Consider the following 13,081-nt stretch of genomic DNA (forward strand, 5'->3'; position numbering starts at 1 on the left):
AGCACGGTTCTACAGCACGAGTAAAATTCTTCCCTATTTATTACCCAAGCAGTAGTTGGATTTTACTAAATCAAGACAAATACAATCACAGTGAAAGGAAGGAGTCATTTAAAGTAATTACTTTGTGAAATTCACTGTGATTTAAATTCAGCATAAAGAAGGGCACGGCTATTCTAGATTCATCTTGTCATTTCAATTTTGTTAATTCAAAAACTGGTATTTATGTTAACACAAACAACATAACTCACCGATCCCTTTCAAGCTTATCTTTGGTAGCTAAGACTTGCAGATAGCTAACCTGAATAGATACAGGTATTTCCTAGGAAATATAAATAAGTTTAAATAATTGAATAGATAATGCAGTAACCATATCTATCTAGGCTAACTTTGGCAAGTGTTTTAGCACCCAGTTCCACGTACTCAAAAGAGAAAATTACTCTCACTTGTTCTCTGAGCTAGAAATATGATGCAACTGAAAACAGCTGAAAATAGTATTATAGAGTAACTACTCGGCCTGGTTTCTATTGTATGACAGTACACCAGCACTCAGTTCTCCAAGCCCTCTCTCCTACACAAACACAAGTATTTTATTTGATATATGGACTAAAAACAGAAATACATAAAATTTGGCTGTGGATATGCAAATATGAAAAAAAAACAAAGACATCTCAACAGACCTCTACTATTTAGAAATCATCACACTCAGAAAACAAACATTCCCAAGCCCATACATTCAAGGAAGAGTTGTGCTAGTTGAACGAAGTAAGGAGGGTTTGAGGAAGTAGCAGAATCATCCAAAAGAGGACTCTTGCTCTACAAAGGCATGCAAAAAAGGTGCTGATAGCAAGTTCTCTGGCACTACTTATCAACTGAGGCATACAGTAAAAGTACCATTTTACTGAGTGAGAATGGTAGATATGAAGGAACACAGAAGTGATGTGGGGACACATCTGGATCATGCACAAGAATGCTGATGCACACCAATAAATCAGTTCCCTTGTCTCCCTTCTGTAACCACTGCACTGGGAGCAGAGGGGACATCATCTTCTTTGGCAGCCATAACAAACCCAGCCAATGCAGGCAGAGGTTACAGATTCGGCTGTAGGTAGGAAAACCTACGTGGAGGTGCATCTCCTGGGAGACACTCAAGGTCTGGTTGTACGGGGCTCTGAGACCCTGATGTGGTTGTAGGTGTCCCTGTTCATTGCAGGGGAGTTGGACCAGATGGCCTTTACAGGTCCCTTCCAACTAAAACCATTCTGTGATTTTATGAAAACATATTCCACGCTGTACTTCTGGTAGAACACTAGCCCATTCCTCCCTTCCTAACTATGCATGATGATTAACACCTCACATTTTGAAAGAGAAAGAAAGAAAACTGTGTTACAGGCTGAAGCCCACATCCCCCACAGAGTGACCCCAAGTTACACTGAGGGTTTGCTTACAGGTCTGAGTAAAGCGGCACCTGCACTCCTCATGTTCCTCACCACATGGGGAGCCTCAGCAGGAGAGAAGGTTCATAAGCAAATGAGCACTGAAAATGTTCAGTCTAAAATTCATTTGTAAATAGTTACAGGGCTGTTTTGAAGAATTAGAGACATTCAATCTGCTTCCATATCAGCATGAAACTACATCGTCTATGACAACTATGCTGTTCCATCAAAGCAAATACTCTTTTCCAAACAAATATCTTTCATTCTACAGAACTGATAATTAAAAGAAGTTATGCACTTCAGAAATGAAACTAAGTGGGAAATAAAATGTTTTCCATACTTGATGTATTTAATTATATTTCAGAGGCATCAGTATCAATCTAACAAGCCCCTGAATACTCTCACTGCCTACAATGGCCCAATTGTAGCTCTCACAGGCTGAAAATGTGATCAAACAAAATGCTGGAAGACAGCAGATGTGATTTTCAGTTCTAATCCTGAAGACAGGACCTTCTCCAGCCCAAGGCAAACCCTGGCTTTCAGCTGGGCTCCCCCAGTGCCTGCTCCCCCCACCCCAGTGCTGGGACATGATGGGCCTGTGAAGAGAAGCTGATTCTGCAGACACCTCTGTGCACAGTGCAGAAAAGCTTTGCTGGCCGCAGGCTCTCAGGGCTTACTCTAGAATCTCTTGCCTGCATCTGGCTAGACAGCAGGCTAGCAGAGAAATGAAGATGTAAACCAGGTCACGCATGTATTTAAACTGACTTTTTGTGTGTGTGTGCTTAAAACCTGCTGTTGTCTTTCCAGGAATGCATTAAACCCAGCCAAATATTTTCTTCATATGTACATAGGCCAAATGCCAGAGATTATACATTCAACAAGAAAAATACACTGAAAATCTCGCTGTGCTAAATTTCTGTCAGATGCTAACACAAAGACTTTACCATTTAAAAAAAAAAAAAAGTTTTCTGTCTCCTAACATGTCTTAACAGAAATTTTCATGTGTACTCACAGGATGGACTGGCTGGCAATGACCTTCCTCTAGTTAAATACAGTAACAGCCTTACACAGATACTGTAGGCAAAACTGCAGAGCAGTGGGGTTTGAAAATCCTCTTCTATAAGACATTGAGATTTTAACTGTAGCCACTTGTTTGTGCAGTGCTTGAGAAAACACATCACCGTGCAAAGCAAAGCAAAAAACAGGGACATCCTATGACAGCTTTGAGGGGAAAAAAACACAGTTCTGCATTAGACAGAATGCTTCTCCAATGCCAGTATTTAACCCCAATGTTGAACTTTGTGAGGTTTCTTCAGCACATAGTATATTACCATATGGTAATGGTCTTATTATTATTCTTAATATTTTCTCAAGCATGCCATATAACCTGATGAATTATTCTTAGGTGGTTTTTTTTTTTTTTTTTTTTCCCTCTCACAACTGAGAAGAACAGCTCAGTAAATGATAAAATACAATAATAAGAGTGGTAAGGAACAGGTTGCCCAGAGTGGTGATGGATGCCCCGTCTCTGGAGACATTCAAAGTCAGGCTAGAAAGGGCTCTGAGCACCCTGACAGAGCTGTAGGCATCCCTATTCATTGCAGGGTGGTTGGACTACAAGACCTTTAAGGGATGCTTCCCACTCAAACCATTCTATGATTTTGTGAAAATCAAGCCAAATAGGGATCTGCCATAACCATTGGTTGAATTTATCTTAAGAAAAGGGATTTTTCTTTTTCTGCCCTTTAGAAATGAAATGCACCAAATAACATTCCTGACCACTGATAGCTTTACAATGTAAGAAGCAATATCCATAGACCAATATGACCAGTGAGGAACTGAAAATAAAAGTTAATACTACTGAGTACTCATACAGGAGCAGATTATTCACCAGATTTGCACAATCAGGATTATTACTGAACAAGAATTAGTAGGACAAAAACTAATGCACCAGAATGGAATTATTCTAATCACATGGGATGTGATTAGAGGAAAGCTATTAAAATGGCCGATTATAGTGTCTGTTTTTCTGCACTGGCACTAGCAATATAATGGATCTAGAAGGGATGGCCTTCCAACCATTCAAATTCTAGCTGCTAATTTTTGTGGCTCAGTTATAACAGAATCACAGACTGGCCCAGGTTGGAAGGGACCTCAAGGATCAAGAATCTTCGACCCCCCCTCCCCACCACAGGCAGGGCCACCAACCTCTACATTTAATATCAAACCAGGTTGTCCAGGGCCCCATCCAATGTATCTTACAATTGGAGATGGAAACTATTCTAATATCATGATTTATACTGTCAGCAGAAATAGAAATACAGCTTGTTATTATACAAGTGTCTGCAATTTACCTGACGCGTGTGTGCATACCACTTGCCCTTCCAGAGCTTTTGGGTTTAAGGTGAGAGTTCTCAGTTTCTGTCAAAAACTCTCTTTTTAAAGCATTTGGCTCCTAAAAATTGACCACTCCATGAAGAACTGTCTTTAGATGACAAAGGTATCTGAATACACAAAATGATGATAAGCCCAGAACTTCTAATGAGTGGCAAATCCAACAAGGAAAGAAGGAAGAAAGGACAGTGGTCAAAACAAGGGAAGTGGGAGAAGAAAAAGCATCTGTATAAAGTCTTATTATCAGTAAGATTCTACAGAATAGCAAACATTCGGGGCTTAATGACAGAAAAATGCGTGCTCACGTTTCTTCACAGAACAAAGAACTGAAAACACTACTTCCAATACAGGCATTTTTAATGAGAGCAAAGCAAGATAAATGCACCATGGTATCTGGGTGTATTGGGATGGCTTGATTCTTTACTAATAATGCAAATTTATTTGAAATTGAACCCTTAGTAGGGCGATACATTGTTTAACAAATTGTTCTTTAAATTCTCAAAGGCTACAAATTTCTCCATGTTCTCACTCAGTAAGTATTTACATTTTGGATACAAAATAGAAGAGCTCCATTGGAAGGGACTGAAAGACAACCAACCCAAACATTTAGCATTACCACTAGAGCACATTCAAGACAGCAAAAAGTTACAGGCCAAGACCCTGCAGGCAAAGAGGAAGCTGAACCTCTGGGAGACCTTTCACATTTCTGCAATTTGGTAGCACACTATATTTCAGGTTTTGTCAACCTGGAGCCAATTCTCTTTCCAGTTATACATATCTTTAATTTTGAACTATGTATAATGAATTGCTTTTGGATAACCAAAGTACATACTTCTGGGGGGACTTTTTTTTTTTTTTTAGTTTTTTAGTTTTTTAGTTTTTTCTTTTCTAAACAAAATATTGCCTATCCTTAGCTTATTTGTCCCATTTCCAGTGATGAAGCCATCCAAAATCTATCAATGAGTTATCCATTTTTTTGGTCATATTTGATAGCACTTCCAGATTGTTAAGTCGCCAAGAAGAAATCATTATTTTACTTGTAACACAGGAACTGTGACTTTCAAGAAGATCCATTTCAAAGCAAGATGTTACTTTTCATTCGCAGAACGATTTCTTAGTGAATTTACATTCTCTTTTCATTTGTGTTCCAACAGAAACTGAAATCCAAGTTAACTCCCTTGCGGTTATGCATTTTATCTGGAATCTGAGAAGATTTTCTGCCTTATAAAATGCATACTTGGCTCTATTTGTTTTCACAATATACATTTTTTTTATGTATACTGAAATCAAAATTAGGGGCAACAGACCCCTGAACAGGAACTGCAGTCACAAATCAGGAATTGCTTCACTGTGTAAGGACAAAACAAAATTTGTTTACTGCTGGTGAGTTTCAGTGTTATGCACACATAACAGGATTCTTGAATTCTGTATGTTTCCACAAAGAAGTCGTATACAGCAACAGACCAAACTCTTTTTTTCCCTACTCCAACAGCCACATTAGAGAACCCAGTTAAAACATTCCTTGACACAGTCAGACCTTGGCTTTCCTGTGAAGCATAAACATGACCAAGTTTAACCTAGTCCTTGAGGCAGATGATTGGTGAGCGCTGCATAAACCTCTGGCCCAATTCAAGGACACTGCCAGAGCTCAGCAGTGCTGGGTGCCTGCACTCCTGAACAAACAGCTCCTCTCTCCACCACTCGCTGTGCAGTGCAAAAGCAGTGCTTCAACATTAAAGCACCGGAGTATGTTTTGCTTTTATTTCTCTCCAGCCAAAATCCTACATCTTTCTCTCCCCTCAACATGCATCCATGTCGAAAGAAATTACCCTTCCTGTTTAGCCAATGAATGGCTTCTGATTGCCCCTACATGTATGGAAGACTTGACTATCAAAAATGTTTGCACACAACAAATTTCATTTTCTCCTGCCTTAAACATACCAGGTTTTCCTCCTGCTTTTGAGCTACAAATAATAAATAGTAATAAAAATCAAATGCACTGTAGTTACTAATGAAAATGGTCTAAGCAGACAGACTAGTTATAAACAGTTAGTGATGACAGACTACCATATGTTAAGCTTCTCATTATTGTGCCAGAAAACATTACAATCACCTTAATTATGGCAATGGAGTGATTTTTCCCCCTCACTGATGATGTAATGCCATAAAGCTCAACCTCTTCTGTTATACATTACTGTCTATAGCACTGAAAAGCATATGCACATATTGTCAAACGTTTGTGCAAACAGATCAATTTGCCAAATATGCAACTAACCTAAACGGTCTCAAAAGAAGGGAAGAAAGCAAACATTACCTTGTGTGTTTTGTTGAAATATTTTGTTCAGATCCAAAGAGGAAGCTCTGGAATGTGATTTCTGTGGCCTTGGAGGTGGAGTAGGGGGCTCTTCTCCCTTCTTCATAGCATCTTCTATGGATGTGCTAGAATAAGACCTATGGAAGAACAGTTTAAAAAAGCAGAAAATATTTTATTTCAAAATTCATTTTAAACAATTACAGTGAATAGTATCTAAAAATACACTGACCAGAAACTTGAGTTCATGGTGGAAATCTCTTGCCCTGCTGACTAACAGTTCCCCTTATAACAAGGGGGATTTATTTGGCAACAGGGGGAAGGAACTATGCATGTGGGGAAATGGACCTGTCACACTTAGAGGGCTAATTCTTTCTAAGGCCTACTACAGTACAGTTTTTGGCTCTTCTTGTGAAACTTCAACTGCCACAACAATAACTGTAGTGACTATTTTGAATAAACCTGGGTTAAAAAAAAAAAAATCTCATTACAGTTTCTGTTGCTTTCCCAACTGCGAGGGTAGTATTTATACAGGTGTAGCCTCAACTGAATTCTTGTATGCAATATTTAGTAATTTATAATACTTTAGCTACCAGAATATTATTTTTCATAGTAAACAGTCACCAAATTCAACAAAATCCAGAAAAACTGAATGGATCCAAAGCAATCTAGACTGGTCAATTGCGTGTCTCAGTACACCCTTCTAGGCCATTCCTTCTAAGTCCATACCATGTAATCCCAATGCAGTGCATTTGGTAAGAGCTCTGATTTTGCTGAATAGCATCCAATATTTTTCAGTTGTTGTAGTTACCAGTTTTTCTGCACGATCAAGAGCTTTGTTCAAAATGAGCACTGACAATGTGAGATGTTATACATACTGTAATACATTATGTATGACTGGCAAGACCAAAACCACATTTGAGTAGAACAGAAATAACTCCCACTAATGGGAAACAGATCTTTTCTTGCCAAGCAGGCTGTTGTTAGAATACAGCTATTTAGTTGGACAGACACTTGGCAATGCTGATCCTGTTTCTGATGTAAACTTTAATAAATACAAGAGTGAAAGCTGTAATTGCTTCAAAATTTACATCTGACACAAAAACCTCTGCTGATAATGAAGTTTTTCTCTTGGTAGAGCTTTGAATTCCGTGTCATTATCATTTAAGACCTAACCCAAACCTCCTAACACAGAACCCTGTAACAATGAATCTCTGCTTCCAGCAGGCAGACCTCAGCACCTTGTGCTAAAAAAAAAAAGCCAGGCTCCTGGGCTGGGTGCAAGGATGTGCCTGGGGATGTCCAGTCCAACTTCTGCATTGAAGCAATGACATAAAGTCAGATGTGAGACATATGTCATGGCACTCACATTCAAGTGGCATTTTTCAAACTTGTTTAAGCATTTGCAATGTTATGCATTTTATGTTTGAAGAACTTTTACATGAATTTTGCATAAAATAGTCTTACAGGTTTTTTTTGTTTTTGTTTGTTTTTTTTTTTTTCTTATTTACATTCTATGATTCAGCAACACAGCAAGAGAATTTAAAACAGCATTAAAGCAAAAATGGCTGTCAGCAGAGAAATGGCACCCAAGGCGGTTCAACCTTTCTGGATAGAATCTCTAAGGACAGGGGATTTCCATCTCCATTCATTATGTGGAGAGTTGGTCTTCTCTTATTAGCAAAATCTGACAAGCTTATAAGGAATGAACTCCTGACTGTATTTTCATTGACTAAGAAAAGAATTGAAGCCTTCTTCAGAAGTTTTAAGGTGAATGCATGATCTGACTGTCCAACAGAAGAGCCAAAACCAATACATAATCATTTATACACAGTAGCTCCTAGCATGTCTCCCATTTCCTTAGAATATCCAAATCCAGCAGGTGCCATTTCTAGTGCTCAGTTAAGAGTTTCTACCACACGCTGACCAGTTACAGGCATGCATATGCATAGCAACCACAGGATGCACTCATTCACACATGAGAGCTGAGCCACTGGCACTGCATCTGTGCACAGCCACCACGCAGGGTTTAACAGCAGAACAGCATTGAGCCTTTCCTGGAGCCAGGGGGGCTCCTGCCATCCTGCCATGGCCCCATGAGGCAGAGCTGGAGGCAGCCATCACCCCAAGGAAGTGGCCAAGTAGAACTGCCAGGGTCTTACAAGCAGAGACTGCAGGGCATAATGCAGTGCTCCTGGAGGCTGCAGCTTACATGGCAACACCCATTATCACACCTCACATCTAACATCAGAGCAGCGCACATCTTATCTTGAAACAAAAATGAAAGTAGTACCTGGATCTGGGTCTGGCTTTAAGTGCATGAGGTTCCTGAGCAGCTGAAAGAGAAGAGAAAAAAGAACTGCTAGTACATAATATGTTAAATAAGAGCTGTGAGATCAATATACGTTTGAGTTTAGCAAATGTGGATGTGAGAGCTTGCTCATCTCACGTGATTTGTTTTTGCTTCTCCTTCTCCTTTGTTTCTGTACAACGTTCTAAAAATTCAAAAGCCCAAGCATTGTCAGAACTTCATATTCTGATTTGGCTGATGCAGAGCAGAGGAAGCAATGGGTCTGACAGCACTGACCAGCAATTCTGAAGGCAGCCATGACAAAAGAGAGTTGGCAAGCACACAGGAATAACACAAACTTCCCACAGAAAACATCTTTCTCCTGGTCCAGATGTTGTCCCAGAGTCCAGAGCACAAACATTTATGTCTTTCCTAAATACTTCAACTAATTATATAGTATAGAAGTCCATGTTCTTGTCTCCCACAGCAATTTTTAATACATTAGGTTGAAGTTACGTCGACACAGCAAAGGCATGGCATTTTAAGAAAGGCATTTTAAGTTTTATAGGCTAAGTGTTGGACAAAAACATTTCTATCAATGTAAAAATCTTTCTTATTTGTGTGAATTCTGAACATCCTGCCACCTCCACATTCTATGCAATAGGAAAACAGTAGCACTGAGTTACCTTCTCTAGGAAATTCCTTTAGGCTGTTCCTCAGTTTACATACTCTTTGCAAGACTCTGCTGTTGCTCTCCTCGCTAACATAAAGCAATCTTGAGAAAATATATCTGTGTGATTGCTTTCAAATACAACCCACTGAGATATCCTCCAGGTATTACAAGAGTATGAGTGATCCCCATGCACTTACAAAGTGAATCCACTTACAAAGTGAATCTTTACATTTTCCTGTTGTTCTGCTAATCAAGGCACAACACTTCAGAGAAGCAAAGAGGACAGGTGTCACGGTTTAAGGAAAAAAAAATTCTCAGAGCTTCTGCTTCCTTCAGATAGGTGCCTGCTTCCAAGTCAGACATTTATCATCAGCTGCTGTACAGCACTGCCTGAGAATACAACAGATTCTCCCAAACAGGGCAGGAGCTCCCTGTGGTAGCAGCTGGCAAATACAGACCTTTTAATGGCTTGCATTGTGTCCCTGCATAGGCCTTACACAGGAGGCTTTAGGCATACAGAGCACAACAAATACCATATGCCACATGTACAGACACACGCTATTTCTTAACAAAAGAAATGGCTTTCAGGGTCACACAGTGATAGTTGGTGCTTTGGATGGAATAAACCCAAATGCAGCTGGCAGAGATACAAAAAAACACTTATAAGCCAAGTTCTATCAGATTATCGTCGCCAGCAAACTGGCTCACAGTCATTCCAGGTTTCTGTGCAACAAACTCTTATAAAAGCAATTAAAGAAGAGAGAGGGAATTACCATTAAAATATGCAGTGGTGATAATCCTGCTCTCTCTGTCAAACTTCCTGAGAATACGACTTGAGAAGCTGCCTCTCTCCAGCCATATGACCCAATTTTTCAAAATACTGCAATTGCTGATTATTAAATTACATGCACAATTATTAAATATATTCCATTTAGAAATAGGAAGTGTAAATCCTCTCCAAGCTAAGCCATGCTTAAGAACCATCCAATTTTCTTTCTTTTATGGAGATAGTAATTCTGTTCATACTTCTTTTAGAAAGCCTTTCTTCTGGAAAAAAAAAAAGACAGGTAAAACTGACGTTTTATCTGTCCTTGAGGACATCTTGTTGAGGTAAACAGAGAAACACAAAAGGAAGAGAAAGACCTGAAAAGACTGCAAATAAAAAAATATAGCAACATAATACTACTGCCAAGGATTTTCTTTTAAGCTTCTGAAAATCAGGAAATTGAAGGCTGCAGTTACACAATATCCAGACTAGCCTTAGTGTGAACCCTTCATAAGGTGAAAAACAATACACAAAACTCTTACAAAACAGGTAGTTCTTTATTAGGTATGCAAACAACAACGTGGCAGCATTTCTGTGCAGTGTGCTGGCATTGTGGTGCACTCACTCTGTGCGTACTTCATGTGTGAAGTGTAGGTTTGCACATACATACAACATAATCATTCAAGATGATACAAAAATATTTACTCGGCTCATGAGTTTTCCATATTTTTACTGCTATGAATAAATAAGCTTAACTAACACGAAACCAAGACAAAATCAAAGTTATTGAGTAAGTTGATTACATTTATTATTTAAAAGTTTGCATGATTCCTGGATTACCAGAGCCCAATGAACTGAGCGGCCTGGTCTGGACCAATTAAAATCATGTATGATGGTGAACTTTCTTATTCACTCAAACCACAGGAGTGTGTGAAGGTTCCCTTTTTGGCTGTTTAACTGCTTCCAGTCCCTCCCCCAGCTCAACTTCATTTTAACGTTTCTAATTATGCAGAATCCACAACTTACATCCGTAGCCTAACAGACAACTGGGGCCTCCCTGCTTTATGGGATGGAGACTTCAGTGGAAAACTGTCTTATAAAAGGAGAAACATGCTACACTGATAAGGAAAACAAAACAAGATTTTTTAGTTTAAATCACCTGCAGTGACTCACCTATCATCTCTTATTGGTGGCCTAGACAGAAATTTAAATGTTTACAAATTTGATCCCTTAATCCTCTAGAAGTCCAAGGCTAGCAATGACCTCACACTTGGCAGTCTAAATAAAATGGACAGACTTTCAGAGATGCTGAGCATGTATGGTTTTTACACTGTCTCCCTTGGTAAGCAAAACCTGCAGGACTGCTGAAGAAGCAGGAGATGCAAGACAGTGGGGGGAAAAAATGATGGTGGCAACTGTGATGCGCAGGTGTCAGTGTTTTATTTTTCCTAAGCATACCAAAAATGGAACTGCTGAAGTGAAAATAAAACTCCCTGAATCACAGAATCACTAAGGTTGAGAAAGACCTCTAAGATCATCCAGTCCAGCCATCTACCTACCACCAGTATTTCCCACTAAGCCATGTCCCTCGGTACAACATCTAAATGTTTCTTGAGCATCTTCAAGTGACTCCACACCTCTCTGGACAGTCCGTTCCAGCACCTAACCACTCTCTTGGAGAAGCATTTCCTAATGTCCAACTTGAATCATGGGAGAGGAGGCCGACCCCACCTCACCACAATCTCCCCTCAGGTAGCTGTAGAGAGAGGTAAGATCATCCCTGAGCCTCCTTTGCTTGGGATGCTCCTGGGCAAAATGTGGAGGGCTGGGACAAGGGAGAACAGAATTGAGTCTTCGAATGGACCTCCTTTTCCCTTCAGAAGGAAGTGAATATGTGTGTCTCTCTGTATAAGAGGAGAAGCAGTTGTTCAAGATGGTTGGACAAGGTGATCTTGGTGGTCTTTTTCAACCTTAATGATTCTGTGACTCTAAGAACAAGAGCTGATAGGACATCTTGTAGCTGCCAAGTGTTTGGGAAGAAGCCAGGGAAAAAAAAAGTGGAAAATAAAAAGAAAGAGTTAAGTTGAGAAATGAAGCATGCAGCTGTTGAGCAGCCATGAATAAATCGAGCTGTGAGACAGAACTGCTGTGACAGACATTTGGAGTCAGTTTTCTTAATCAAGGATATCTTCATGAGTAAAAATGTTTATTCAGAAGAGAAAGAAAGTAGGTCCAGATTCTAATTTCACTGGGAAATGTCCAACATTCTTACCACACCAGGAAGGAGGCTAGCAAAGGGGAGGGCAAGGGAGACCTGATGAAATGAACTGAATGCACAGAAAGTTTCTGGAGCAGCTAAGCAATTTTCACTATGTTATTCCAAAATTAAAATTTTCCAGTGTTACAGGAACAAGGAGGTTATACAGAGCTGGAGAAATAAAAATCGTAGGTGGTTTTGCAAGAGAAAAGCCCCAGAAACAAAAGCTTGTGCTGGTACTCTAAGTGCCAAAAGGCTATCTGCTCTTAAATTCCTGATGGAAAATGTGAATGCCATTTTATCATAAAAAAAAAAAGTCATTTCAGAATAGTTACACAGTTACTGAAACATTACATACTTGTTTGACACCGGAGATGAGCTTTTAACAATAAGATCCTATTGCATTTCATTTGTAGTACAATGTGTGTACAAAGAACACATATATGCTAAAAAACAAGGTAAGAAAAAAGAGAACCCTCTGACATCCTGAAGTACTAATCAAGATTACATGTAAAGTAGTAGCCATCATGAGATAAATGCTAGATTCAATAGTATAATAATAACAGAGAAAAGGGATCTTAAAAAAAAAAGTCAGATTACATTAATTTCGGTTTGCTCTGATATAAAAATATAGGATTGAAATTCCAATGGAAGTAACTTGCGATTTTTTTTTCTCCTTACCTGTTTTCACAGTCAAGTGCTGAAATTCCTTTGGTATCGCTTTGACAGCAGAGCTTACTTTAGGAGCTTGTTAAAAAAAAAAAGAAAGAAAATTAAATATGTACAAATCCTATTTTTAATTTTATCAGCTCTGAGAAAGCAGTACTAGAACAGTATCTGCTGGAATGCTTAATAAAGCAAAACATACATGAAGAAAAACCAATAATAGCAAAACAGTCTCAGAACACCAAATATCTTAGCAGTATTCCTAAGAGCCAAAAAGTCAAGAATAGAAAG

The 13,081-nt window shown here is 39.1% G+C and overlaps 1 protein-coding gene across 3 annotated transcripts in view; it reads right to left on the bottom strand.

Moving 5' to 3' along the window:
* REPS2 (RALBP1 associated Eps domain containing 2) overlaps positions 1 to 13,081 on the bottom strand; it is a 97,689-nt gene that overhangs the window by 32,572 nt on the left and 52,036 nt on the right. For all 3 annotated transcript variants that reach the window (XM_031596050.2, XM_090125097.1, XM_090125084.1), the window contains exons 11-13: positions 12,806 to 12,871; positions 8,432 to 8,474; positions 6,142 to 6,278 (exon numbers count right to left, since the gene is read on the bottom strand). In XM_031596050.2, the coding sequence (XP_031451910.2) occupies positions 6,142 to 6,278; positions 8,432 to 8,474; positions 12,806 to 12,871 (246 nt within the window). The remainder of the gene's footprint in view (positions 1 to 6,141; positions 6,279 to 8,431; positions 8,475 to 12,805; positions 12,872 to 13,081) is intronic.

Source organism: Phasianus colchicus, chromosome 1 (genome assembly GCF_987193195.1).
Source record: "Phasianus colchicus chromosome 1, bPhaCol1.hap1.1, whole genome shotgun sequence".
Taxonomy (NCBI): Eukaryota; Metazoa; Chordata; class Aves; order Galliformes; family Phasianidae; genus Phasianus; species Phasianus colchicus.